Here is a 25,411-nt window from a genome sequence, read left to right as displayed (position 1 = left end):
TAATAATAATAATTTATTATAGTTATGTTGTAAAGTACTTCGCCAAAACAGTTTAATATTCCATCAAATACAGTGAAATAGCATTTAACATAACACAATTAACCAATTAACTCAGTCAAAATTAGCAATACAGAGAACAGAGTAATACAAATTTTACTGGACACTTCAGAATATTTGTCTTTAGTTTGACTGTGTAGTTAAATAATAAAAACAATCAATATATAATCAATAATACAAGAGACGGGGTAACACCAATATAGAGCCCTCTCATACATAAACACTTCTAAAATTTCTGTTATTTCATATAATAACTAGCCTTGCTGGATGAAGCAGAATCCAGACTTTACTGTATATATCTGTACACCATCTGTTTTTATCTGTATTTTTAAATGTATTTATCTGTATGTTTCTCTATTTGGTATCTTTTCCGAAAGGCAGTTCAGGAAAGAGAGAAAATAGGATGAAAAATGTCGTTTCTGTGTGTTTTATGGGTGTGTTTCTCCATGTATGCATGAGTATGTCTCCAATGTACCTAAATGTCCTAACTGTACGTATGTTCTATACAGGGATTAAAGAGAGATAACTGATGTGTTTTCAAGACAGGAAGTGCCGGTTTAAAACGGCATCCTGCCACGAGGCTTCCATTAAGCGCATGTGCATGCTGGACAAGGCTAAAAGTGGCCATGTGGTTGGCATACTGGGGGAATTTTCATATGGGAAGACCATAGAACCATCAGGCAGGGTAAGGAAAATCTAGTATTTCTCTGCCTGAAAATTCCCAGACTACAAACCACAATAACCTTGTATCCACTAATGACCCCTTTCTTTTTTCTTCTCATCAATCCAAAAAGGCAACGTGTTGGAAAAGTGGCTTAGGGTACACAATCATAGCACAGAACTAATACTTAAAAGATCAACCAGACTGAGTTTCTGTTGGACTCTGCTCACTCGGATCCTTCCTGGTGTCTTTCTCCACATCTGACTGTCCTCACCCCTTTTATTAGCAGAAGGAAACGACTTAGCAGAAGGAAAGTAAAGCCCCTTTTCTGTTTGTAATGATGTCTTATTTCCAGGCAGTGCAGGTCCCGGTTAACACATAGCCTTCATACTGAACCTTCATATGATTCCAGATGTGAAAGAAGCAGTCTTATTACACAGTTTGTTATAGTTTATAACTCATTATATACAGTATCTACAACAGTCAGGTTTACTAGTCATAAGGAGTACTACTCAGCCTGTGAAAAAAGTTGTATAATGTCTTTTCTGGAGGAGCATTATCAAGTCTCAGAACACCATGATGATAGCAGCATTATCTGGGCTTGGGCTTGGAAACTGCAGTTTTTAAGAGAATGCCTGCATTACAGGACGGTATGGAGTTTCAAAGACAAAGGCGTTTACCAGGCAGGTTATGTCTCCCAAAAGACACTACTGAGTTGCATTATGGGAAGTGTAGGATTGTGCAGCAAAATAGATGTTTGCCTCACTGCAATGCAGTATGAGGCAAGGGGCTGTGTTAGCCAATAAAACATGTACCAGCGCACATTCCTGGTAGACTGCTTAGTAATGAAAGCACAATATTCATGTTTTTTACCTCAAGATTGCCGCACCAAGCTATAAAATGTTTGGCACCAATGTTGTAAAAGCTATGTTTAGTTATCTGATGAGATTTCATATTCACAGATTTATTACTCAAACCGGACCTCCTTAATTATCATAAATCATGAGGTTACTGGTAGCTAAAGCAACACATTCCCAAAAGACAGGTCTTTGAAGTGCTTTGGGCATCCACTCTATTTTATTTTCACAATGAAAAAAGCTAACTAAATGAAAGGTGTGACCCAGAGAAAAGTATAATAAAATACCCTTGGCTTATTTTATTTGTACAAAATTTCATGGCAATCCATCTGGTAGTTGTAAGACATATCACTAAAAACCACAAATGTAAGTCGGCAGGTAGAACTAGAGGAGAAGTCAGCGTCAGTAATTGAACATTTTGCAAGAAGGTGGTGTGTAACCAAAATCTCAGTTTATTCTAGTAAACAGAAAAAGCTTTAAAAAGCATTGAGATTCTGCAATAGGATGGTGCAGTGAATAATATACATTATATTGGTATATTTTATCATTATAGATTACAGATTCTAAAAATAGGTGGATCTGCACAATTCATGAGCTTATACGGAGGTTTAGGAACTCAAACAGACTGATATTACCTCTGGTGTTTATCAGGCTCCATGCGAGAGTTCAGTATTTGTATTTCAGAGCCACATGGCAACAACAGGACAGCCAACCCTTCATTCCATCTCCTGGCTACGCCTTATCACTACATAACATGATTAGCTTAATCTAGTTAGGCTGAAATAATGACCATGGCTCTGCAGGACGCGCCATGTTGGCAAGGGGGCATGTGTGGGGAGGGGTGGAGGTCTCTGCCTAGCATCCATACATGGTGTTGTCAACGGTGCCGCCATGCCAAGGCTCTGGATGGCACCTGCTGGGTTGGGAATCTGTATATGGATTTCAGGGGATTTGAAAGGGGTGATAAGTGGGTTTAATGATACTTGGATGAGTGTGTATATTTGTCAGTCTGTATTTCAGTGTTTCAAGGTGGACTTCAAATATTTCTCTTTCTTGTCAACATGACATCAGGCTTTTTGAAAACAGATACTTCTGGAATGAGGCACTGAGCGGGCTCTCTGGTGACCAAAAAACAATCCCATGGTTTCATTTCCAGACTGTTAAGGAATCAATGCCAACATAAAAGGAGTCATTACTGTCTGCGGAATGAACAGGACCCAGCTGTAGGCAGGTGTTGGAGGAGCAACCTCTTTAATCACTTTTGTCAACGTGTCTCCTCCCAAACTACATAACCCTAATCCGTCATTAAGTCTAAATGTATGAAAGTTCGGGCTGCATTAAGTAATCCGTTTTGCATGCAATTACGACAAAGGTATTAGGGAAAGTGACGTGAACTAGGAGTAAGCTTGTGTGTCTTATGAAACAATGTTCAGTTTGTAAATGAAAACTGTAGAAATGACAGAAAATCAAGAAGAAATCTGTCTTGCTGGTCATTTTATCAAAATTAGTTTTTAATGTGGTGTGATACAAAAAAATACATCAATTAAATGTAAAAAATAATTTTTAAAATTTAGGTCAACAAAAAACTGAAAAATTCTGTATATTTCATAGAAAAGAGGCCTTTTTCAGTGATTAAGAAGTTAGTTAGTTTACAGCTTTCCTGCAGCAATGGAAGTAAAGGAAGCCTTGAAAGTTAATGCAAACAATTCCTACAGGTGCCCCGACTTTTGTTGATTACTTGCAAACCCTCTGTCTGTACAAAGCCAGTTTCGGAGCAAACTGTATTACTACACCCTCTGATTCATTATTAGGATAACACTGTACCACAGGAAGTAGGACTGTATATTGCTATCGGAATGGTCAGAAAAAGGCAAATGACAAAGGAGGCAGACTGGTTTGTTCGGGGTTCATCCTACAGCAAGATAATGACCCAAAACATTACAGGAAGAGAAGCAGACAGTGGCTTCACATGATGGGAGACCAGCACAGTCCCCAGACTTACACCCCATGGAGCTGGTTTGGGATGAACTGGACAGAGGGTGAAAGCAAAGCAACCAGCAAGTGCAAGACATTTGTGGGAACCTCTGCGACAGTACTGGAATGAATTTTCGGAGCAATTTGATTTCACTGGAGAGAGAATGTCGAGAGTGTATTCGGCTGCCGAATGAAATTGCAAAATTTAGAATAAATTTAGGATTTAAGATTCCAAGAAACACTGACACACTGAATTATATAAATTTAAATGACAGCTGGAAAAATGGAAGAGTTCTAAAACTTTTGACCAGCAGGGTTTCATGAAAATATATCATAATATACAATTATAGAAATACACATAGTAACTAGTGCTTCTCTGTGCTTGTTTTTTCTATCTAATGATTTATGAAACACATTTTCCAGATTCCAAATCAACTTACTTCTACAACATGGGGTGTAACACAGCCAATGTTGCCATAGCAACAAGCAAGGTTTATCCAATGTAGATACATTTCAGCCTCTGCCTTCACTTTCCTGTCCCAGGGGACTTAATCGCTGTCAACTAAATTTGCATGAATAAGTGTTTAAAAGGTCTCAAAACTGTCATTCTAAGTAAATCAAGTTGTTCTTGTTGCCCATTTAAAACAAAAAAAATAATTGTTAAAGGGTTTGTCAAACTGAAAAGTAAGCCTTGTTACTATACAGTAAAGTCACAATGGTATGACAATGTCACTTTAGCATGGCTGGATTAAATGCCGTCACATTAACGTAATTGCACAAAGTCAATTCTATTTAATAAAATCCACAAAATACTGTGTCAGTTTTAAGTTGTTGAGAAGATTCTTCTTATGTCAGATCACTTATGTTGCCTGTGAGAGAACTGACAAAATTTATACACACTACCCCCACCCACACACACCTATATATTTGTGTGTTAAACAGGCAGAATGTCTCAATCTCGGAGTCTATTCAGCGGCCTCTTTGACCACTTCTGAGCCTTCTCACACTCGCCTCAGCCTCTGGCCATTCACACACTACGGTTTATCCAATAAAAAAAGAACCTGTGGGGGGGGGCAGTCCTCCACTGCTATGCCACTTGTCTTGAGTGAAGTGAGATTCGAGGGGTATGATGTCCATAGGGATACTCAAACTGAAATTCCTTCAGCTTTAAGGTTTTCCTTTCTTTCCCATTCAATTTATTACTTGAGTGGCTGGTAGTCCAAGACATCCTGGTTTGCAAAGCCAAACAAAAGAGAGACCTCTTCAGCAGGCCTGTCTATTTTAGTCCCCTTGGCCTCAGCAGAAATCCAGCCTCAGTCATTTAACCTCAATATACTATGTAAATATGGCACGGAGCAATATAGCGGGACGCTCCCTTTTGTGAGTTCTTAATTGTTTCCGACCATTAGCAATGCACCCAAATTCAGTTTGTTTATTGTTTGGGGGGTGGCTGGAGTATACGCGGAGTTGCTAGGGGAGACATGGGTGATGAGCAGAGCTATGGGGGTGGGGAGCAAAGAATTAAAGAGTTAAAGGCAGCCATGATAGTACGTACCCTCACCGATTATTTTCTGTTTCAACGTGTTGCAAGACCATGCAAATGGCCTCAGTCCTTCACATTCGCTTCACACTCTCACACTTTCAAATGGGCCACAAAGGAAGGAAATGGTTTCAGACAGGCAACCAGGACCCCCGAAAGCTGGGGTCAGGGTGTACACATACCCCCCTCAGCTCAGGCACTGCAGCTCCTGGGAACAGACTCTCGTTCCCTTAGAGACGCACGCATAATCTCCTGCCTCACACTCATTAGCACACACGGGCAAAACAGGCACTCTCGTGCATAAAAATGTGCAAACACACACGCACACAAACAAACGAACACACTTTTACATCAATGCACACACAAACATACACATGTATAGACATATGTAGGACTGTATATTGACTTTTTGAGGTATATCGATATATTGTCAAACGATATATAGGATGAGACAATACCGTTTATATCAATATAGTTTGTTGTTGCATTACATAACCTGTTTCCTCCGTAGAGCCGTGCTAGTGTTTGCGTCTCTCCTCTCTCACACTCCCCACGCAACCCTGCCCCCACTCACTCACAAGTTCTCCAGCAACATGAAGGGAGACACAGCGCCAGCTCACACTGCAGAAGATAATTGTACTTGTACTCTATTTTAATCAGCCTGTTACTGGTGTTGAAAAACATCTGAAGGAGCATATTCAGAGACAGCAGCATTTCCCATATATAGGCTCTTACTTGGGCGGCCCACCAAGGTAGATTAAGACCCACCCAGGTAGACACACAGTTTCAACCTAGCACCTTATTTCACTCTATTCAGACTAACTCACGTTTGGCCATACATCTGTTTGAGTTGTGTGGGCTGCAGTAATTGTGTGGGGACTAGAAGCTTCTCTGTGTGCAGCCACCTAGCCAGCATCAGCCGATCACTGGTAAATTGTACAGTCTACCAATAATATGCATGTGAGACGTTTAAGGGGCATCTGTATATTGTAGCTACAGATACAGATAACCTGGGTTACACACTCCCATCTAATCTGCATGAGTCTCTGCATGTACATCGGTCACACACACCACGCTACCCACCACCATAAGTAAATTCTCAACCTGTGGGAAATACTGGATAGGCCTACTTTTATTTTATATAGGCTATTTATTTTATATAATTTTTTAATTAAATGTTTTACAGCTGTTTATTCTTAAAGAGGGAAGGAACCCTGTCCTTTCATCTTACTTTGATCACAATGTGAAATTAAAGTACTTAAAGTACTCGCCCACTTCATAGAAAATACCAAGATATATATTGTGTATTGCCATTCAGCCTATAAATACCTGGATATGATTTTTGGTCTATATCACCCAGCCCTAGACACATGCCCAACCATCTCTCACACATTCCACCCTACAATGACACTTTTTCCCCCTGCTAAAAGGCCTTAAAGAAGAAAAAAGTCTCCAGCAAGCATCTTCCATCCCTGCACCGCTGATTTATTTTTCCATTATGGGTTATCATTTGTAACAATGATGGTCCTGTAAGATTTTTATCAACACAGCAGTACATTTCGGTTGGCCCCTTCTGCTGCCGTTTGCATAGTTCCTCCTAATTATCTGAGGCATTTTTGCCATGTCACTTTTAATTTCACAGGAATTCTAGGAACCTTCAGGGGAGGTACTGAATTAGCCTACCTTAGCTTTTGCTTCAATCTTGTACTCTACTACACATTTTACACTGATGTTTTTTACAAAGAGTCTAAACCAGCTGACATTAAAAAATCTCATTCAAAATTTAAAGCTCCTTTAATTGATTTTTGGCCACTCGGGGGCAGCATAACAAACTGAAAACATAAAAGTGACACATTATTGTCTGATAAAGTTAACAGGGTATTCATTTGGAGTTGTATTTTGTAAACCTGATGCATGTAAGTACAAATTATTCCCCCTTTGGCTCTGGTTTGGTCTCCACCAACTCCTAAAGAATATATATGGCTTTTTAGCTGCTAAATGCTCCATTATATGTGTACACCTTGGCCACCAGCTAGTTGCTGACTGTTTGTGTGCCATTTGGTGCTGGGCAGGTACTGTACAGTGGGTTTATCAGAGCATTTTTGCTGAAAACAGCTGCCTACTGCAAATATAAATGAGGCTTGTAAGAGTGGAGTAGTGGGCTGGAAAAAACAAAAACAATGAGCTAAAAGAAGCTAAAAGGCTCCACAGAGCGGCATAGAGCTGTAGAGTTGGGTCATAATTCGCTGTGGAATCATCATCATCAATCATAATAACGTACTGCACCTTTTGCATCACACAGTCCTTAGATCCACTGTTAACATAAAAATTTTAGTTAGTGCAGCTTTAATGTTTAACCTCATCCTTCACCACAGAGCAGCTGAAACAGCACCAAGAAAAATACAATTAAATATAAGAAAATACAATATAAATAGAGCAAAATAGGATGTATAACATTTTACAGGCTTAAATATCCATGTTTTTGATAACACAAAAATTATTTATCACCCACTTTTCACATGGACATTGAAAAATTTTGTTTATTTCATACAATATACTACAAATTACAGTGAGATCTTATTTATTTGTGATTATAATTTTCATATAACAGCCAGCTAGAGGAGAATCTGGCATCAGAAGGATTAAAATGTTAAGCAGAGCAACAAATCAGGGATAAGATATATTGCAGTTTCTTTACCGTAACACTGGACTTGGATGTCAGGACACTCTGCCAAAGTAAAGAAAGACAGGAAAACAACCAGACAAGCAGACAGGAAAAGGAAGATGAGCAACCTGACACAGACAGACAGACCCTTGGTTTCTCTGGCCTTAAAACCACAAATACATCCTAATTTTTCAGCAACATATAATTCATTGCAAATTAAATACCACTGGTTAGCCACAATTACAAAAAAAAGGATGTGCTTTTTACATTAAAATAAAACTAAAACTTGAGAAATATAATGTATCATCATTATTAATATTATTAAAGTTATCAACTTTAAGACATCTGGAATTCTGGTGTTTGTCAAGTGCTGTGTCCCAAATTTCAGATAGCAGTGTTTATCTCATAATGGCTTTACTGTATTTAAGAATCAAACTGTTCACACTGAGCAGCTTCAGTATGTGTTAGGTAATGTTGGTAATGTTATACTATGGAGATAAACCATTCCAGACTCTGCTTTGCAACAGACATTCCAGCTGAATAAGGTAACCAAGAGACTGTTTTTCTCCTTAAGTTTAGAACTCAAAACTATTCCCTCAACTGTTTTGAACGTGTGACTCATGGAGAGATTTACACAGACACACATATGTAAACTTATTTCACCTATGATAACACTGGCATTTACTTTCAGCATTTCATGCATTACCTCATATACACATGGAACCATGTTAACGTCTGTTCAGTGCACATGTGCACCCACACACACATGAATAGAGTGGATATAAATCCCAGGGTATTTAAAACTCTGGAAAGTATGACAGTCCAGGTTAATTCTGATCCTTTGCATTCATGCTCAATTCTTTGCACTTACACCTAACATTTTGGCAGATTATGCATTTATATTTTACGATGTACAAACACTCATATTTTATTCTAGACAGCCACGAGGAAAGGAAACACACAAAACCAAAATTAATTACATCTACTTAAATGCCAGTTTTTCGTCTTCTTGCTAAAACATAGTAGATTTACGGAAATACTTTTTGACTGAAAACATTCCTAACAATCATGGTTATTTAAGTTACTGTTTAATTTTTACTTAGTTAAGTAAAATTTGGGCAGACAATGGAACTTACCTCACCCAGAAGGAAACCATGAATTGAACTTTAGGTGCTCTGAGCTAAATGCTAACATCAGCATGCTAACATGCTCAAAATGACAATGCTAAAATTCTGATGTTTAGAGGGGTTTGTTTACATGTTCACCATCTTACTTCTGCACATTAACATGCTAATATTTTGGTATTTAGCACACAAAGTACAGCTGGTGCTGACGGCAATATCATTGCTGAACGAAATTATGACCTGATGATAGTAGTAGAGAAAAAGTGAAGGGATCACAAAAAGTCTTGCCTTTCATCCTTAGGGGGACATGAATATCTGTACCAAATGTCATGGCAATCCATCCAATAGATGTCGACATAATTTACTTTGAACCACCAAGTCAACCTCAAGTCAGGGGATCACCAAAGTCATTAAGGTACATCAACTGGGAACCATGAATGTCTGAACCAACTTTTGTGCCAAATAATCTAAGAGATGTTGAGGTATTTCACAGAATAAGTGAAACATTTGACCTGCTTTTGGCACTAGAGGAAAAGCCATGATCACCGAAGTCATTATGATTCATCCTCTGGGGACTATGAATGTCTGTACAAAATTTCATGGCAATCCTATAGTTGTTGGGGTGTGTTAGTCTGGACCAATGTGGTGGATGGACCAAATACATTCCACTTCTTGCCTTTGACAATGAGTGTCAAAAAATGGGTCTCAAAAAATGATTGTGCCATTGATTGTGATTATTACTGTACTTAGACCAAACCCATCTCATGTGATCCTGATCAAAAGTGATCAAAATGTAGATTTGGTATTCATACTGATTGGACACTGAGCAGTAGTGCCAGATGGAATGACAGAAAAACAGACAACAACACAAAAAGACAGTCAGCTTAATGCACAGGCAGACTCACAGACATACTGGCAGGCCACTAACGGCAGACGAGGCAGACAAGCATGACCAGTCTGGCCTTCCTTTCTGTGTGTTACAGTCTGAATGAAGTCAGTAAAAAGGATATACACACATACGCACTACATCATCGCCCCCCTCTAACCAGAGGCTATTGTTCATCCTGATGGAGCCAGAAGACTAAACGAGACCTCTCCAGTCAACTGGGTTAATCAGCCACTGACGCGCCCGTCTCTCATATGGGACACCATATGCATGGATGGATATTTTAACAAGAAGCAGTGGGGGGGCCATCACATGTCTCCATCTGTGACTGTTAATCTGTGTGTGTATGTACAGTATATATGACACTGATTCATTGAGTTAGCAAAAAAAAGTACTCGCTGTTGAGTAGAAAAGGTAGTTTTGTTTTCCATTTTTGCAAAATACTTTCATAGATCCTCTCAACACACCTCTCTTCTCTTGTTTTGTCCTACCCCCTTTCTCATTGGTTGGATTCCCATGCAACAAGGCAGCTATTCTTCATCTCTCTCAGCTAACCAGGAGGCAGCAACATCAAGCCGACCTTTGACCCATCTTCACTTCTCTTCTTCTCCTCTGCATGCCCTCTTTCCTCAACTGCCCTCATCTAGCCAAGACTTTCCCCACCTCTCATCCACCTCTTCTCCTGTCCAGTCACCTTATCGCAAAACCCCCACTCCCTCTCATATCCACACTCTCTCCTCTCGTGTTGTCATATGACTATAAAGAAGCCACTGGAGGTCCATGGGAAAGAGGCAGAGAGGCTGTCACTTTGACCTGAAAGGAAATCAGTGAAATCCTTGATGTGATCTGTGTGAAATCACAACTATTCGTTTGATGATGTGTTATCCTGTCACAGGAGTGGCTTTGTCAAAACACACACACACACACACACACACACACACACACACACACACACACACACACACACACACACACACACACACACACACACACACACACACACACACACACACACACAGCTGGCTAAAGGCAAGCCAGAGGGAGCCCACCTATGACATGGATGCACAGGCTGAAAGACTAATTTGGACTGAAACAAATGAGACCCAATCCTTCTATCTTACTGCTGCTTTAAATTTCCTACAGTCAAGGCCTTCTGATTAAAATCTGCTTTATAACATAGCAGTAAACTGAAAAGCTGGACAGATGGGATACAGAGGGCTTACGACACATAACTTTGAATTTAGTATCCTTTTATCCATAACATTTAAAGGTGGCACATAATCAGAAAAAGGTTGTTTGAAAAATGTATGCTTTATTAAATGTTACTATGAATTTTACTATATATATGTTTCACACCATACACCCAGCATAAGAAAAAATGTAAGCCAACTAAATCTTTGCCGCTCCTGTGTAAATTTACAGAGCACAGGGGGGAAAGGGAATTAATTTTTTTATTGTTGTTTTGCGCAGAATGATTGCATCTGCAAGTCAGTTAATAATGCAAAACGTTTTGTCTTTATTTCTTACCTATTACTAAGACGTTGTTGTTAACCACACACCACCTTGGATAGACATCTGTCAGCTCTGGTGGCTAACATGATACATATTACACTAATACATAGCAGCTAGTAGTAGTGGTAATGCTAAACACAAGGTTAGCTCCACAGATAGAGAGAAATAACCTCTGAAATAACCTGTGGGTCCAAAAACATGACAAATAGGGATAAGAATCGAGTACCAGTTCCAGTTGAGAACCAATCAGAAACTGTCCGAACCATCTGAATCATATGCCTTCGAGCTTATCGATTCCTTTTATCAATGCTGGCATGTTTTTCTTACAGCTGCACATTGCAGAAAAATAACGTTGAACTCATGCATCTATGGAAACTTGCAACTTGAAAAAGTCATGGCAGAGAGGAAGAAATGGTCCAAAGCATGGCTTCATTTCACGAAAAAAGATGACAACAGTGGTAGTTGTAATGCAGCATTTCCATATATAGGCTCTTACTTGGGCGGCCCACCCAGGTACTGTAGATCAAGACATCCCCAGGTAGATAAAATCACACAGTTTCAACCTAACACCTTATTTCACTCTCTTCAAACTAACTAATGTTTGGCAACACACCTGTCTGATCTGCGTGCACTGCAGCAATTGAGTGGGGACTAGAGGCTTCTCTGTGTGCAGCCACCTAGCTAGCGTCTACATTTAGGGAACATTGGTAAATTGTAGCATCTACCAACAGTCTACGTGTGAGGCATTTAGGGGACATTTGTAAATTGTATCTACAGAAAATAACCTGTGTTACACTCTCCCCCTCTAAACTGCATAAATCTCTGCATGCACATTGGTCACATGTAAATTCTCAACCTGTGGGAAACACTGGAATGTCTGTAAAATGGTCATTTTAAGTAAGGGTCGCAACACCAGCAGTATACTGAAACATCTTTCTATGCAACATGGGCTTGGATTCCAAGAATGCTATGTACAGTATTTGACACTCTACACACAAGTGCCACTGCTTCCCAACTGAGCAGCACGTCCGTTGCCGAGGGTAAATATCTCATGTTATTATAACATTAGCACCACACAGGCAGGCCTAGCAGATATTTTCTTTGACTAAGAAAGCATAAATGAAAACTAATGCTATACAAATATTTTCTCATTTAATCCATTTTCAGATGATGACAGACAGACTGGTGCTAAAGCTAGCTCTCAAGCTACAGCCTTGTTAAGAGTCAGAGATAATAAAAGAAAAATGATAAGGAATTGTTAAGGGAATCGACAAAGAATCAGACCAATAAGCAGAATAAACAATGGCACTGTTATCAATAAAATCTTATCAAATCGCGTCCCTAATCACAAGACATCACGGGTTAAACGTTAGTATTAAATACTAATGTTGTCATGCTGTCATGAGCCTTGTTGCACTCATTCTGGTTATTATATTCATGACATTAGTGTGTATGAAAATCCCACTCTTTCCTCAGATGCCGAATGTACTACATGAATACAAAAACTCCTATTAGAGATGACTGCAGAGTAAACAGGCAGAGCATCACTCCTGACAAACTGTGTCAATACAGGATTTAATCAATATTATTGATCAGCCACACGGGATCATGTAAAGAGACTCTGTAGGCCTATTTATACATTTCTGGAAAATTATAAGCATAACAATGTGACATAGTTTCCATCAGTCTTCTCCTCTATCAGCTATCCTCCATCAAAGCTTGACAACATCAGTAGGACTGGAACTTCAAATAATGAACTAATCAGTGAAGATTATTATTTTCTTGCTGTCCATAAGGGTTGGTAAACCCCACCTTAAAAGATTTGGAAAATAAACTGCTTCTAGTATTTTAATCTGTGAAATAACTAGTTCTGTTTGAACAACCCCCAACCCCCCAAAATTATTTCCTGACAACCCCATTGTTACTAACTGCTGTGCATAACCAAACGTAGGCAACACACCGCACAGTTTCATAATCAACATTTCACATGAAATGAAACACTTCACTTTACCCCCATGTGTAAAATGCATGAGGTAAAAAATGGCAACAGTCCTCCGCTATACAGTGACTGAATTATTCAAAACATAAGATTAAACAACAAGAGGGATTCACTAGAAGCTCTGTTCCTTTGGCAAACACAAAGGCCTACACTACTATTTTCTGCTGATCCACATTTTTCTGTTTAGCCTTAGACTCCATCTTATCTGATACTAAATAGCTATTATCTGTGCAAGTTTAAACATTGTTTGTATCTGTTTTATTCCCAGTTTAAGATATCTTGCATGAGCCTCAAACAAAACTAAATTGTTATGACTGTTAATTAAAATACTCTCAGCCCCAAATTGCATGTTTACGAGACGTTTAATTTCCTTATACCACCAGCAAACACATACATTGATAATATTTTCATGGGCTAATGTCAGTGTGACCGTCACGCAACAGAAAAGTTTGATTCTCTTTTGATATGCAATGCGCTACTACATAGCATTTTGCTCCAAGAATGTTGACTTAATGTCAACATTCTTGGAGCAAAATATTTCAGATAACTAATCTAGACAATTTTGCAGTGACTTCTTGTTCAGCTCCTAAAGTGCAAATGCAGAGCAGATTTTAAAAAAGCCTCAACCAAGAATAAGCCTGTTTCCAATTAAGCATTTAACCAACTTATCCTGAATGACATGTTACAATACAATCAACAGTTGAAGAAGGAATTGCTATGAATCCCTTAATTGTAAGCAGCCCACTACAGAACAAGTGTAATGGGCAACAATTCACAGCTAAATACCAGTAAGAAGAGGGGTGTTTTTTTTTTCGACCTTTCCTTACTCCCGTTTCTTCCGCTCTCCAGTTCCCACTAACCAAAAGGCCTTACAATGAACAGTCACCTGCTTTTCATTTGGGGGAAAAATGCACCCCAGGCATTCCAGTCCCCCCCCACCCCCACCCCTTCTCTCTAACTCCACTCTCTACATGCATTTCATCTCAGTGAGGTGGATCCCAGGGAGGAAATTACTCAGTCATCCAGAAGGGAAGAGGGAAAAAATATCCCTTCTTTTTCTCAGACCATCAGCAGCACCAAGAGAGTAACATAGAGGGGTCATCTTATCTTGCTTGTCAGGATTTAGTGCTCAGTCAACTTTCCAAGTAGTACGGGGGGTGACAGAGAAAGAATTAGTTAGAAAGTTCTTTTTTTTTTTTTTTTGTGAGAGCAGTGGAGATGGTCAGCTCGCCAGCTGGAAACAATAAAGACACAATTTTTCAAAAGCTAGTTATTGCTTTTTGATTAAGATCCTACATTTTAATGAAGATCAAACAGTAGTAGTACAGTATTTGGTAGTGCTTGGCTGTTATGGGTTACTTGAGAGTGTTGCAATATGGGGCACCAAAATTTCTGAGAAAGTTCAGGTTTTGTTGAACATTTTTTGACCTCTTTTAGACCTCTTTTATTGTCATTTTGTTCCCTTTCCTAAGTTTAATTCATGATCATAATTCTGCACTCAAAGACGAGGAACTTGATGTTTCAGGTTCAAACCTAAACACTTGGGCAATTTGCATATGAAAGTTAGTTTTTTAGTCGTGCTATCAGCGTGGCTCATTTGTTGGCAATGTCAATCTGATATTTAATTTACTGCCATGAAATTCGTTACAGACATTCATTGTCCCCAAAGGTGAATTGTCATAACTTCAGTGGTCCCTTGAGTCTTCATCTAGCACTATCATCGGGTCAAAAGATGAATTTGTCCAATACTTTGGTTTGACTATTCCTATCAGTCTCGTTGTGTTAAACGCTAATTAGCAAACATTAGCATGCTTACATGGTAAAATAAGATGATGACCACGGTCAACATTATCCCTGCTAAACATGAGCATGGTAGTGTTCTCACTGTGAGCATGTTAGCAAGCTGATGCTAGCATGTAGCTCAAAAGTCTGCGATGCCTGGTACAGCCACACAAAGCTGCTAGCATGGCTGTAGACTCTCGTCTTATTTAAGCTTTTCTTTTCCAGGACAAAAGCTGGAAAGAACCATTCTTCCTGTCATTCCAATAGTTGTCAGTTCTTACAAATTAAAAAAACCTAAAAAGTTTGAATTCTAAAATGGCATCTGATCTGTGACAGGTTGAACCAATTGATTAAATCAACAAGACGAGTCAGCTCCCTGAGATTCCCAGAGAATATTGAAGTCAAGCCAAGTCTTACAATATTGGAACCGCTTTACAGTACATAAAATAAAAATTAAATACAATTATTTATTTATTTTTGAGATTATTTGGAATTACTGTGTCTCTTTTTATTTTTAAATCTTAAAATACTTAAACGAACCCCACAAAAAAACAAGACAAAGTGCATGTGGTTTGAAGAGGTGATTTTATCAACCAAAGAACCTCAGGCATCTCAGAAAAAAAAAAAAAACTCAAAAAGTTAGCATAGTAAATGAAACAAATACTATAGCACCAAAACAAAGTACTCTCTCTGTAAAACTTCCACAGTGATTTTTTGATTTTTTTGTATGAGGATGTAACAAGGAATACAGGGTTAGTATCTTGACCTTATCTTCAGAAAACTAGGAAATAACATCATCGCAATTTAATTAAAACATGTTTAGTGGAAAATATCGTCATATCTAGCTTTAATCTGTTGATATGCCCTGCTTGGCTTATGTTGATACAGTCCTGACCATTAAAGTATTTTGACAGTAAAGTTTCAGCTTTAATTTGAGTAGATTTACATCAATATAGAAATTACTGTGGGAGATAGTCTTTTTAACACATAGTGCTTAAAGTTTAGGGTTTCAAAAGTAGCTGGACAGATACACATGAAGTCAAACAAAATCATCATATTTCATATTTTGGTGGAAAATTCTTTGCAGTCAATGACTGGCTGAAAACTGACCAACAGACATCAGAAGACACTTTGTATCTTCCCTAGTGATGCTCTCCCAGAGCTTCACTGCAGCCTCCTTCAGCTCTTGCTGTTGTCATGGGGTCTTTCTGCCTTTAGTCTTCATCAAGTGGACTGCTGCTCAGTCGGGCTAAGATCAGGTGACTGACTCAGCCAGTCGAGGATATTCCATCTCTTCCCCCTGAAAAGCTCTGTGGTTGCTTTGGCCATATTTTTAGGATCGCTGTCCTGCTGAAGGATGAAATGTCGTCCAATGAGTTTTGATGCATTTGACCGAATCTGAGCTCACAGAATGCTCCTGGTTGATTTTTGTTTCATCAGTCCATAGAACTTTGTTCCAGAACTCTACCCGTTTCCTTTGTGTGTTTTTGTGTACTGCAGCCTGCTTTTTGAGGTTTACCAGGGGTTTGTGGTGAATCCTCTGAGGTTCTGGTCATCAAGTCTTCTCATGATTGTTTACAAGGAAACATGTCTGCCGACATCCTTGGTAAAGTTCTTGAATTGCTGTGCAGTCATAAAGAGGTTTTTCTTCACCACACAAATGCTTTTCTGCTCATCCACAAGACTTGTGCTCCTTGGTCTACCAGCTTGTTTACTATTTTCAAGTTCAAACCAACTACTTTTGATATCTCTCTGGTAGATTTTTGCTTTTTCTGAGCCTCATCATTATCATCTTCACTTGCATGTTAACCTCTTCACTCCTCATACTGACAGACAACTCGAGCTCAATCTAAATGGCATCTCTCAACTCTCAGTCAACTCTGAGCCATGTGAGTGTTTGTAGTGCATGAACTAACATTGAAACAACACAAAGCTGCCGAAGAAACATTTAGTAGCCAAGTGTGCAATTACTTTTAAACCTCTAAAATTTAGATGCTGTGTTTATAGGGCTCTATCTCCCACACAGTTTTTTCTATGTATGATGTAAACTGTACTTATGGTCTGCACGGTATATTCAGCTTTTCTTCACATATCCACTTCTTCTTGTTCTTTAGTGTTTTATGTCTTCTCTTCCTTAGTTTTGTGGTCTGTTGTTTTGATTTTGTGTCTCCAACTAATCTGGCAAGCACTCTTGGTGTAAAATAAATTGATAATTATTGTTGTAACACAAGCACATTGTCATTTCCTGTCCTTGATTTAGGTATGTGTTTTGAAATCTTACAACATCCATATTAAGCAACTCATAAATGTTCTGTTTCATTTGTTTTAAGTGAGAATCTCAAAATGGCCTGAGATAAGCCATCTGTTTAAGGAAACAAAGTTATGAACTTTCTCTCACAGTATTGTGATATGGCAGCCTATGAAAATAAATTATACATGTGGAAGAAAGATGGCTATAGGCCCCAAATAAAAGCGGGAGGAAGGGTCCTTGCCAATAGCATAGATACAGAGGGATAAAACAGGTTTAATCAAAGACATCCAAAGTTCATCATAAGAGCTAACTGCCAAGAGAAAACAGCACTTGTTCCATATTGCGCTGGATTGGCAGAGGCTCAGTAACTTGGATGAGACTGATGAAACTAGAACTATAACCCCAAAGTGTTCTCAAGGAACAATGGCGATGATATGTTTTGGGGGATTTTGTTCTTATGATTAGATATCATAATTTCCAGAAGAGTGCCTCTTCTGTTCTTCCAAACTAGATAAAAATAATTTTGGGGTTGTTGCCTAAAATACATAAAATACGGAAAATCAAATAAATCCATCAAATTATTTGTGGCACCGACAACACTGAAGACAGAGTCTAATTATTTGAGTATGAACTAGAAGAGTGATAAAACTGAAATCTATCAAATGCAAATCAGAATCACTTTGGATAAATGCACAAGCAGCCCAGCAGGACGCTTCTAGTGCCACTTCCAATAAGGATTGTTTGGCCTCACACTTGAATGCATAGGTATCCACAGGAGGTCTCAGATCACATCCAGAGTTAGAGGTTATCATGGCATAAACAAGTTCTGTGGGTCTCTTTGGTGAAGGCCCTTGACTGACACATTGGTGCAATGGTGCCAGGAAAGCTCTTGATCTGCTCAAACAATCCAGAATGTACAGCTGGCAAAGTCAAGAAAATAATATTGGTGTTACAGAGAAAGATCCAAGCTCCAGCTCTTAATCTCTGCAGAGTGCTATATCATGTCAGAGCTCTCATATTCACTCACACAAATGCACACATGCACAAGTTCTGGCATGAGATTTAATAACGTGACGTTTCCCGGGTTTGATCAGTGTTTGTGCTTTGTTGTTGTGTAAAAACAGTGGCTTGTTAAAATATCTAACATAAGCTCAACTTGGCTGCTCTGTTCTGTTCTGGCAGTGAAGAAACACAAAGTCTGAGTCTACATGGACTTGTAAGGAATGCTTTGGCTTACAGTGATTGTGTTCGCCTCCATGAGATGTGGAGCACATCCATTTAAGGTGGCTTTGAGTACTAAACATGGGGTTGATAAACAAAATATTAAGCCTTTAAAGGCCCCAAAACTTAAGAAATAGTTCAAATTTGAAGCCAGTATATAACCACTGCTAGACCACAGTCACTGTGGCCACAAATGGCAGTTCCCTTACACAAATTGGCATTATGTGTGTACTTCTTTTAATTTTATGATGAAACCACGTAAATGTTTATCTGTGGCAAGTAGAGAAAAGTTGAAAAACATTAGCAAAATCATTCACTGTGAGTAATGTCAGTTAAGCAGATATATCTATGAAGTTAGCTAACATTAGCCATAACAAGGTACTGGTCATACCAGACCAAGTAAGGATGTAGCAACAAAACCCCTGAGTTTACTGAATTGAGCAAGGGGGCGTTTTATTAATTATAAATTCAACTTTGCATTCTAGAGAGGAAGATGGTGTTATTTCTTCTTTCAAAAGTTGCATGGTCTTGTTGTAAGCAGAAATCACTTACAAAATGCTAATGAATTTTCAAACTATGTCCAAAAACACATTTCTCCAAACGTGGTCTGGCCACTGCTGTCACAAAAAGTCATCATAAATATAAACCTAGAAATATTTATTTCATAGATATAAGTTATAATATTATTTAGTTGTGTATAAAAATGACAATGGCAACAGTAGCTCAGCAATTAGCAACCAACAGCAAAAACAGTCAACAGCAATAGTAGCTTATACGGAATAAGGTATTGATAAAAGTTGAGGTGAGGGCTGGCATGTTTTCAAGATTAGTATATGACGGCTAATAACTACTGGAGAGCAGCAATGACAGCTGGGTATACAGAGCTGGAGGTAGAGCTAGACCACTCAGTTATGTGAATGCAGGTCCATTGACCCTAAGGATATGTATATTTTTCTTACAGAGTCCAAGGTGATTTCTGTCCTGCCAAGTAAACACAAATGAAGCTTGTGTTATCGTCACAACTACTGTCTCATTAATGTCACTGTCGACTGTTTATCAAAATTGCAGGGGATTAGTTTTGCACTGTCGCAGCTCCAGTGTTGAGGGGGTCCAGACCCCACAATGAGCTTCCTGTTAGCTGTCCAATCTTAATTACTACCAGGTCCAGACAACCCCCCAGACTCCAGAGCCAAGTCTGCAGCCATTCTAGAGTGGTTTCACTTCTCCAACAGTGACATTTGACCCTCTTTGTCCTCAAGAGTATAACAGGCATTTCCTTGAGTGAGCTCACCTGTATTAATTTATTGCCCACTCTTTGTTCATCCTGCAGTCTGTCAGGAACAAATTTAAGCACAACAGCGGCTGACTAAAAGTACAGAATATGTTGTAGAACATGTTCTTAACAGACATTTTCAGTTAAGGGTTTAAAGACTGAATTCATACCACAACTGAAAATGTATGAGACAGTCTGCTCTAAAAATCTACATAAACCATGATAAAATACATAGAATTTCCTACTCACCATTCATACTTAATTTAGCAACCACCCATGTGGTGCCTCCTATTATGCATTACCAGAGCTGACAGTTTGACCTGGCACTTGAAGAGTTAATGTGATCTGCATATTTCATGGCAATCTGCCCAGTAGAATACTATAGATGATGACCGGGGGATATCCTGGGTAAATATAATGGAAATCTGATCGTTAGTTGTCAAGATAGGTTGTTACTAACCAAAGCATTGGTCATTGGTCATTGGTCAATGGGTGTTGGGTGTTGGGGACTGGGCAGAAATTTTACAAAAAAAAACAACAAAAAACATTCAGTATCCCTCAAGATTTCAGAGATATATTTTGACTTATTCCGGTGTTAAAAAGTACACATGCAATAACCAAAATGATATTGGTAGTCCACTATAATAGTTTCATACAAATAGCTAATGTTGAAATTCTGTGTTATACCAAAATAACTTTAAACTGTGTGGCATACATGATTTAAGACATCCAGAACCAAATCTAAAATAATGCATGTGTAAAAGGTATGACGCAGGAAATTCTGATTGCCATGACTTTTAAATGCTGTTGATCTGTCATGTTCCATCTATAATAGAAATAAGTGTGTGATGGACATGACAGGAAACAAAACCAGAGGTTTAAAGGACAAGTACATTATCTGGAAGGCCACACTGGTTAAAGCCCTTCAGAGACATTAAGTAATATTGCACTAAATTTGACACAAAGGTCCGAGGAACATGATACCTAATACTGGGATGCTACAATATTACTAGATGCCATAATAGATGAGAAAATGAGGGAACTATGGGTCAGGTAAGAGTATTGTAATTATCCTTGTGTTTTTGTCTATCTTTCTTATGCAATGCAACACTGGCATCTAACATTAATCACTAATCTACAGGACGAATTAACAGAAGAGAAATGACAGCAGGTATGAGGGTGAAAATATCTGACCATTGGTTATTCCCAATCAGTGCATACCAAGAATTTACTATATTCCATTAAGATTTATTTCATCTCTGGTAAAGCAGGAATTAAAATATCTGAATCCTGAAACGCCCTCCAGCGAAAAACCAGAAGGCCATGGAAGGTTTAAGGCCAATGTGCCCAATGAAGCATTCACGAGGCTGGGGTCTCTTCAGGAAAGGGGGGTTGCTACACAAAGCTCAACAACTCTCATAAATCAACTGAGCAAGGGTTAAACTTGCCATTTTGTTGTTCAAGATTTTTCAACCAAGTCAGCATCAAGAAAATACGTGAAAAGAGCAACACAAAGATGAAAATAGCGTGAGTCTTGTTGCAAAATTCCACAGGATGGAAACAACTGAGAGAGCGTCAAGCCGGAAAGAAACTGCATGGCAAATCCATTATACTGAAAAACATTGGGGCAACGTAAACCCAGATGTTACAATTACAGAAATCTTTCCGTATTTCAAAGGGGCCCCACATGTGGAACTTTTTTCTCAAATCAAAGTTAATCTCAGGACCTCTGATGGGACAAGAATCAAACTAGCAACAGATCAGGAGAGAAGCGGGGGGGGGGGCAAGTGCAAGGAGTATGAAGGAAGAGCCAAAAGTAAAAAAATAAAAAGGACAAGAAGAAATATTGGAAATAAGACCTTTTAATCAGAAGAATGGACTGAGAGTGCAGATCTGTTTCTTTTACGTGTCTTGCTTTCAGAGTCAGATGTAATGGGTCCAAGTCTGTCTGAAGCAGTTTGTCTATTTTATAGTCAAGAAAGACCAATGTCCTAACATTCCTTAGATTACACTATTTCCCAGCGCTATCCTTTTGAGACCCACCTCCGACCCTAGATGGACTGAGTGTACGTTAATGGATATTGATCATCCCAAGGAGTTCTTTGAACCCTGGCAACTCTGAAGGTTTACACAAGGATCAATATTTGGATTGACACAACTGTGAGGCAGTGATCTGAGGCAGTGTTTACTACAACGCATTGTTAGATCAGAGACACCTGGCCACTGCTACCAACAGCTTTGCAATTGCTTGGTCCACATACTATCAATTACACCTGTTTGGTGCAAAAGCCACAATAAATGGCTGCATTCATACTGTGCAATTCTTAAATGTCAACAGGATTTGCATGCCTTTAAACTTTCACTCAGCAATGGGCTGGTAGAGGACATTTGATTGGTTTCATGGTCATTTCACAACCCTGATAAAACTCTCTCTAAAACCCTCTTTTGGCATTCATTAATTATTCACATGGTTTGGTGGAGCAGTGTCACTCAGAAGGGCTTCTTTCAAGGCCTCTTGCCCTTTTCCTACTTACTTTGCCCTCTGATCTTGGCTAGTGCAAATTCTATTCATTTCCTTTGTCCTTCTAGTTGTTCCTGTCATTTCCTATATTTCCTTGAGCATTTTCTTTCTGCTTCTAGGCTGGAAAAAATCTCCTTTCATCCAGGACCATCGTGCTCTGACAAGAGGAAACCCTCCCCATTTGAGGCCAGGCTACGGAATAGATCTTGTCTAGTTCATGACTATGGTCTGTTTCCTTCATCTGTACCTACTAACTCACTCTCACATGCTCATTCTCCTTCTTTCTATCTCTCTCTCCTACCTCTTCATTGCTTCATAACAGCTTTTCCAGCTGCACTTACTCCCCCAGCTGCTCAAGAAGTTAGTCTATGCCCAAACTATGACAACCTGATCAGTCTAGCAGGAAGTATTTTACAGAAAACTATCATCGGGATGAAGAAATATCAATAATCTATGCCTAAATCCCTGTAGACTTTTGGCATTTAAGACATTTCAGGGGTTTTTTTATTTCAGTGCTCTTGACACATCTTGGGTTTCTGGTTAAGGTACATCTCTTGGGGTTAAGGTTAACCCCAATGTAATGCAATAAGATGTGGCAAAGTTAAGGCTGTTTCGGATTAACCCAAACCCTAATTTGCTGACATAATATGTGCCCATATTAAGACTGTTTTAGGGCCTGCTATTAACGCAGGGGCTCAGATTGAACCCCGCCCCCTTAAGTGAGCTTGCTTTGTCATACTCTGATCCAGTCAATCAGTGACCCAGAGCTTAGCTGGGGGGCTTTGAGATTCTTTTACGAACCCCCTTTCACCTCGCCTCCTGCTCCTCAAAAGAAAGAACAGTAATTAACTGATGAAGAGCTCTGTAAGATTATCCAGTATCTTTGCCAAGAACTCCAGCTCTGCCAGTGGTGTGAAGTCATGTCCCAAAGGACCACTGCAGAATGAGGAAGGATGGATCTCAATGGTCTATTCAGCTACTCTCCTCTTTCATCCTCTATTCAGCTGAAAGAGAGGAGAGCACCATGCAATGTTGTATATTTGAGCCAGGAATGTACTTTGCAAAAATGCAAAAATTAGTAAAACCCTTCACAGAGTTTTAAGACAAATATCGAGACCACAGTCACAATGCTTTTAGCATGGACACACACAAACACAGTTCTTCACTGACCACATCACAGCTTAGAGGGCACATAAGTGCACAAACAGCCCCTGACTGTGAGCGGGAATGCGCGGCAGATTGAATTATACAAGAGAAAGCAAAAATAGCTGTGTGTCCCAACCACCTAGAGTGAGACAGAGCAGGATACAGAGGGAGTGAAGGAGTAGGAAAGGGTGAAAAAGAGACTTGGGAGGAGAGAGCCAGAGACACATCTAATTCAACTCAGTGTCAGAGCAGAAAAGTTTTTAGTCTGTGCTTGGAGCTGTAGAGAAAATGTAAAATATGTCTCTCGAGGGAGAAAACAACACACAGTTTTGTCTCACATGTGCACACCCTCCCATTCTCCTTCATAATATCTTCCTCCCTCGAATGTGTCACTGTGCCAAGGCCCCCCACAGCCAGGGTCCCAACCCTCCACCCAGCCCCCGACAAGCAGACCACCCAACAAATCCGCTGACCAGCTTGATTTGATCAGGGTTTTTCGATGGTACTGAGCCAGCACCTTTTCTCCATATGGTTAAAAAAATAAATAAATAAATAAATCACAACATTTTGGCTAATTTTATCATCAAGCTCATTCTGCCTTCCTCATTCAACTCACTCACTTATATGCACTCATGATTCCGCTGTTACACAAGGTATATTATGCAAAGGCAGTTTGCAAGTCATAAGATTTACATGGTCAGACTATGCACAGAGATCTGCTATCTCCTGCATCTTGGTTATAAATGTGACAGAAGTCCCATGCTGAAACTTAAAAAAAAGTAATTCATGATCCTGGGAAAAAATTCCAGGTGAAAACTTATCTCACCCAGAACATGCAGGACAGGCAGACCCAGGTGCGTGCAGGTCCAGCCAGAGCTGCTGGCAGGCTGAGAGAGACAGACGGCATGTTGACGGACAGGAGTGTTGGTGATGATGCTGCTGCTGCTGCTGCTGCTGCTGCTGCTGCTGCTACAGACCACTGGTCTTCCTTAAGTCTAATCCAGGCAGGAGAAGAGTTTCCCAACGTTGCAGAGCCATGACTATCCTGAACATAAACACTTTCTTTCACCTCGGGCTCCTGTTTCTCCCTTTTCCTCACTGTCTGACTTGCTTTCTCCTCCTGTGTCTCTCCTCTAAACCTAAATTGGATCCTGACAGCCTCTCCTCTGTGCTCACTCTGCCTCTCTTTCCCTCTGTCGGGGAAAGTTTCACAAAGCTTTTCTTTTTTCTTTTTTTTTTTTTGGGGGGGTCAGGCTGCCCCCACCTCTCCACAAGAGCAACGGGGGAGGGGGTACTCCATTTATTATCCATCTCTTTTGCCCCTCCTCTCCCTCTCATCCCATCTCTCCCTCCCTCTTTACCCCTCTGAGTCTCACCAATTTTAATTTCATTCATTCATTGATCCCACCCCCTCCCTGTTCATTCCCCTCAGCATCTATCGCACTTCACCTCCCCCTCCCTCCATCTCTCTTGCTCAGTTTCCCTGTGTACTTCTGTACTAAGCCTATTTTATAATTTCATAAACTCTGTCTCCCCCTGAATGCGCCCTTGAGATGAATGTCCACTGGCATTTCTCTTGACACTGGAAAGTGCTATACTTAATCATTTTGGATGTCAGCAAAGACACCTGTGATTTAGATTGTCAGTCCCTACCTAAAATTTGCATAAAATTTGCATAAAATTTTAGAGTTCTTCTTTTGACATCCACTGTCTTCAACAGTGCTTGACATTATTTGATGGTCAATCAAAACCTGTCCCCATTAAATCAAACATCCTGTAAGTTTACATGTTAAGTTCTTTCAGTAAAATTATTATTTGCAGCCATGTTTCCACTTTGTATATTTTCCAAGCAGCCAGTCCATTTTTTGCTATTAAAGGCAAAAATCTTTAAAAAGAAAAAGAACAGATCACAAATATATAATTTCATGTCTGAAAATGGCTC

At 39.4% G+C, this 25,411-nt stretch overlaps 1 protein-coding gene across 10 annotated transcripts in view; it reads right to left on the bottom strand.

Annotated features, from left to right (window-relative positions):
* Positions 1-25,411, bottom strand: part of tns1b (tensin 1b) — a 154,372-nt gene that overhangs the window by 116,596 nt on the left and 12,365 nt on the right. For 2 of the 10 annotated variants that reach the window (XM_040148298.1, XM_040148305.1), the window contains exon 1: positions 24,296-24,653. The exons of the other annotated variants lie outside the window; for them this stretch is intronic. In XM_040148298.1, coding sequence (XP_040004232.1) covers positions 24,296-24,376 — 81 coding nt within the window. In that variant the 5' untranslated portion in view covers positions 24,377-24,653. Of the gene's footprint in view, positions 1-24,295; positions 24,654-25,411 lie in introns of those variants that run through there. 10 annotated transcript variants of the gene reach the window in all.

This window comes from Xiphias gladius, chromosome 16 (genome assembly GCF_016859285.1).
Source record: "Xiphias gladius isolate SHS-SW01 ecotype Sanya breed wild chromosome 16, ASM1685928v1, whole genome shotgun sequence".
NCBI classification, from domain to species: domain Eukaryota; kingdom Metazoa; phylum Chordata; class Actinopteri; order Istiophoriformes; family Xiphiidae; genus Xiphias; species Xiphias gladius.
The sequence above is the reverse complement of the archived record's forward strand: the minus strand, read 5'-3'. Positions and strand labels throughout refer to the sequence as shown.